General features: G+C 39.6%; 1 protein-coding gene across 6 annotated transcripts in view; it reads left to right on the forward strand.

Annotated features, from left to right (window-relative positions):
* Nucleotides 1–412: 412 nt before the first annotated feature.
* TPD52L2 (TPD52 like 2) overlaps nt 413–5,471 on the forward strand; it is a 566,267-nt gene continuing 561,208 nt past the window's right edge. For 3 of the 6 annotated variants that reach the window (XM_044089864.1, XM_044089865.1, XM_044089868.1), the window contains exon 1: nt 413–789. In XM_044089864.1, coding sequence (XP_043945799.1) covers nt 756–789 — 34 coding nt within the window. In that variant the 5' untranslated portion in view covers nt 413–755. The remainder of the gene's footprint in view (nt 790–5,471) is intronic. The other 3 variants (XM_044089866.1, XM_044089867.1, XM_044089869.1) reach the window with 2 other exon arrangements.

Below are 5,471 nucleotides of genomic sequence, written 5' to 3' on the forward strand. Positions count from 1 at the left end.
GTAGTTCTTCCACGCCACACACCATAGCACTCAACCTGCCATCTCCAAAATGAGGTACACTAGCCCTCATAATGTGGAACAGATAGACAAAATGGGGAACACAAACACGTACTAACGACTAACAATTTCAACTAGGATGGTCATAGAATGGTTAAAATATGCAGATTTTATTTTTAAAAAAATCTTTTCATGAATCAGTATGATTCATTTCTGTTTACTATGTATATCAGTTAAGAAATTCCTAACACTGAATGTGTGACAAACCTTTTCAATGTGGAACTAACTTTTTAAGACACCAAACGAGGTGCGCTCCTTGTAATGACGTACACTTAAGAGGTACGCCACACACCGACATTCACACCTATTGTCACCATGGGGCATCCGATCCATGTACTGCATGTCTTTTGAACGTGGGGGAAACCCACGCAAACACAGGTACGGCATGCAAACTTCATCCAGAAGGCAATCGAGAATCGAACCAAAGAACATCTTGCTATGAAGCAACACTATTCACTGTGTATATAAAAAAAAAATCTTAGTAGTTACAATGACGTGTTAAAACAGACAGTCTGACATCATTGTCCGAAGCCGGAAGAGGGATGTAGGCGCAAGGCGTGACGAATTTGTGTTTTCAGGAAGGTCCGTGGTTAGATTCCCAAGAGAGTGACAGTGAAGTAAGCAGTTAGAGTGGAAAATCTAGTGAACGGCTTCAAGCAAACGGCTATATCTAAAGAGTAATTTCTTATTGCTCGAAAATGGACCGCACTCATTTGGACCATGCAAGTCAAGGTAACCAGTCCAGACAGGCGTGTTTTTACTTGGATGCTTTCAGAACTTTTCTTGTCAGAACGGTCACTAATTTAGATTTTCTTAAGCCTAGCTGTTTGGTGGACAGTTAGTGGGCGTCATTCCATTGTTAAGAGGTGGTGGCATTGAAACCTTACCTTGTTTGCTCCGGTAGGTGTTAAGACATAAAAGATTTGTAGGACGGGGCCAAAGATGGACTAAACCATCCGGTGTTGAGCGACAGTATTTAAAATCCGTCTTGTCAGTGTCTTACGGGTGTGGGCCTCGAGATAGGAAACGAGCCTAAGTTTTTTGTAAGGCTTGTTTGTATAATACTTGCCTGTTGGATGCTGATTTTTTTTCTCCGCTGTTCTTATCTCGTTTTACACTTCGTTTAGGTTGTGGCAGTATGAAGCATTTTTTAACTGTAATCGTATTGGCTGTACTTGTTCTGTCCCACAGTATTCTGTTTGGTTGTCACTTGCATTTTAATAGCCCCTTCTGTACGTGATGATTTTTCTTAGTCTGTGTGAATCCTCACAAGACATTCTCGTGAACTGTTACGAGTAACTGACAGTCCAGCCACTCTTTTCTCAAAACCGTTCTGGTTTGGGCTTATACCTGCCAGATGGGGAAATCTTAGTACCCTGGTATTTTACCCGAGAGTCGTTTGGTAAGTTTTGTTCAGAATTCTTTAGATGTTTGAAACGCAGAACGGAATAAGGGCTTTTGTAATTTCGTTTAGTATATTTTTCCGTGTTTTAAGTGTATTATTTTGTGTTTGATTTTTAAATAATTTTATACTGGCTAGTGAGAATGGTTTTACTTTCTTTTTTAATAACATTAAGACTATGTCTCTGGGCAACAGCTTGTTCTCTTAGTGGCTAAAACTTTGTGTTAGAGCTGCAGTGTTCAAGGTTCAGTGCAAATTGCCTTGTCACTGCCAGTGTGGATTTGCAGTTTTCCCTCTGTGTCGATTTTTGCTACCTCCTCAAAAATGTATATGTTGCTTTTATGGCAACATAAATTCATTTTGGGATCTGTATGTTAATGTGTTGTAGTGATGCTAACTGGGCCATTCTGTTATCCAGTCTTGTTTTACAATTTGTAGTAAAATAGTGAGGTTTGTCATGTATGGCAGCTGGAACTTGATTTGAACCAATGTCTTGAGTATAATTTCAGCATTGCACATGGACTGCTGAGCTCTGCTTTTCCCACCACTGTCCTAACCAGAGGGTTATCATTATCTGCATTCTTTTCAGGAATTTTCGATGTGCAAGCAGTGTCTTGGTCTGTTTTTTATTGTAAATTCATCAGTTTGCTTTTTGTTTTCTGTGTAATGTTGCTATTTGGGGAACCCCTCCCCATGTCTTGTTTTGTATATGGTCAGTGGCATTATCTGCTTGCCAACACTAAGATAATTATTGAATAAGTCTCTGTTAGAATGTAAGGTAACCACCACTTGGAAAACATCACATATTATCCCACTACACAAAGGAGGTAACGCCTTGGAGCTCACCATTTACAGTCCAATAGCAGTCCTGTTACCTTTATCCAAAATATTAAGAGTAGTACACACTTGGCTATTACAGTATATCCAAAATTACAACCTTCTCTCCATATCCCAGCATGGATTTAGACCTTACCACAGCACCACCACATCACTACTATCATTCATCAATGTAGTTAATTACCACAGAAACAGTCGTCTATTTGCATCTTCAATCATTTTAGACTTATCAAAAGCCCTTGATATGGTAATCGGTATACTTCTCAATACCCTGTCTACCCTAAAAACAGGTCCCTCCTCCATATCATTGTTCAGTAGCTACTTAGGCCATCAGCAAGCAGTTCTCTGGAAAGACGGCTGTTACCCCTGTTACCAGTAATCATGGGTGTCCCTCAAGGGTCCTTTCTCGGCCCCTTGCTGTTCTCTGTATTTACCAACCAGATCTCTTCAGCCTTGCCCTCTGCATCAATAGTACAGTGTGCAGATGAAACCACACTTATTTGTGCCACCCCTACCCTAAGTGAACTGCAATCCCTATCCCAAAATATCTTCACCCTAGCTGAAACGTGGTTCACTAACATCAAACTTCTTCTAAATCCCCCAAAAAAACAAATTGTCTTCAGCCCGGGCAGACACCTCCCCTACATAATTTTTACATTAACTCCAAAGAATACATTCAGATCAGCACAACCCCACACACCAAACTGCTAGATGTAGAAATAGACAGTAACCTGAAATTCAGTGTCCATATTCACAAACCATCAAAAAAATACACACAAAATGTGACTCCTTTACATGACCAAACATTTTATCACTAAATCTACCAAAGTAACCATTGCTAGGGCCCATCTTGTATCTATCCTCCTATATGCCTTTCCCATCTTAACTAATCTCTGACAAACTGATCGAAATAAAATGGAATCTTGTCTTAACAAGATCACCAGGTTTGCTAGCGAAAGCTCATATAGGTCCCACCGCTGTCTATCCCTTAAGCAGCTCAACTGGCTAGAGTTGCCTAATATGCTACTACTCCAACTATCCATTGTTCACAGATTATGCTACTATCCTGATACAACCCCAGCACTGCACCAACTTATAGAGCCCCATACTCCCTCTAGAACCTTTCTAGTAACCAAAATCTCATAACTTGTCATCGAGCACAAAAATGATGCTGGCAAATCCCTCCTTGCCAGCACCATGGCCAAAACCTGAAACTCACTACCCAGCCAAAGCCTCTAACACCTTCACCTTCCATTTAAAAAAAACTTTTAAAAACCCATTATCTAAGTAACTGACTACGCTCATGTCAGTCTCCATGCTGAAACAGTCACAGAACCTCAGCTATGTATAGACAGTTTTCATGCCAATACCATTGATATTTACTTGCTTGCCACTCCAGTGGTTTAGTATTTTATTAGCAATAATATTAGGGCCTCTTGCTATAAAAGTGCATAGTGGAAAGCATGCTGTGAAGTTGGAGTTGCATATTGGAAAGAAGTGTCATGTAGGTATTTATTTCAGATATTTGGGTAAGTGGACTGGTCGACTGGCCCTTTTTTTAGCGTTGATTTAGTTTTATGGTATAACAAGCAAACAGAAAAAAATTACATAGAATGAAGAATACCCATAGTTGTATTTGGTGAAGTAATAAAGTCTAAACTTTCTTTTTGTATGTTACCTTTTATTTTTTTACTGCTGCAGTAGTTTGCCAAGGATACAGCACTTGGCCTGCTTGCCAATGCTCTAACTCTCCTCCCTTTCATTCACTTTGGCTGCTCATGCACTTCCCACCAAAAAGGGTGCAGCCTAAGTGGGGTAAATATTCAATGTTTTTTAAAAAAAAAAAAACGGATCCCTTTTGGGGACCTCTCTCATAAATATTTTTAGTGAATATTCATGGTATTTTTGATTCTCTCAATATGTATACATATGTTGTGGTACTCTACCTTAAAAAATACTGGCTTCTCTCAGGGATTATATGTGTGTCTACTCTAATTAGGCTTATTTTTTAAATTTCTCTGGAAAACTTGTGATTTTATAAAAATATTAAGCTTATGTGCTGTGCTTTTACAGTTGGAATGCCTCCCCTTCCCAATTGTTACTCAACAGATTTAGATTTTTTTTTCTGATTTGAGATAAATATTTAGCAATATTTCTAACTAAAAGTTTAAGGTCTGGTGACACAATTTTCAGTCTGGTAATATGGGGATAGAAAGTGTGCTTGGTGCTTATGCTTACTATTGAATTGTTGCCCTCTCCCAATGTTACTAAGCTTACTGTACCAGAAATTGAGTTTCTTCTCTGTCTACAACATGGATAATATTCACGGTCGTAAAAAAAGTAAAATTGTTGCTTCAGCATAAGGTTAGTAATTCTGGCATGACCAAAGATGGTTCTATAGACCACTTAACTATTGCTGCTACTTTCTGTTGTGTAGCTGTAATGGATGCATTGGATTGGGCCTGTTCCAATACCTGTTATAGATATGGTAAAACAAAACATTTGAGTCAAGAGAGCTGTTCAGAGAAAGAGGATCTCTTGCTATGGAGAGTAGGCTGTTCCTTTAACACTGGGGGGGGGGGGGTTGGTATAATAGTTAAGGTATTTACCTCATAGGCCCCAGGGTACGTGGTGTAATCTTCCCCTTTGAAAGGGAAATTGGCTGGGCTTAAAATGGCCCAGAAGAGCACCTATATCTAATAACTGTATGTGAACCATATAGTCTCTTAGGAGTGTTCTTAAAGAAACAAACCTAAATTACATGACAGATCAGGCTTATTTCTGTATACAAGTTCTGTATACAATTTGGAAGTTATATGCCTGACACTGAGTGTTTTGCATTTGTTAACTTCTGGGGGCCGTTTGCCTTTTCGCAGTTCTAGTGCATTGCTTGAGAGTGGTATGTGACCTCTGAGTATGACAATTCAGACAGACGGGGGTGAATCTCCTCTGGAATCCATCGCCTAGAAATCTGACACTACCGATAGGGAACCTAAAGTTAGCCCTATGGAAGTCCCCCCTCCCCCCTTTGAGACTGTTGCTAGAAATGGATGTTTTCGCTTGAAAGCGAACAAGGGCAGATTTTAGGGACTGTTAGAGGATAAGGTTCCCAATGTTGCATATATTTAGTATGTGTGTGTGTGTGTGTGTGTGTGTGTGTGTGTGTGTGTGGGTG

Source organism: Protopterus annectens, chromosome 12.part0, assembly GCF_019279795.1.
Source record: "Protopterus annectens isolate FY-2018-M chromosome 12.part0, PAN1.0, whole genome shotgun sequence".
Classification (NCBI taxonomy): Eukaryota; Metazoa; Chordata; order Ceratodontiformes; family Protopteridae; genus Protopterus; species Protopterus annectens.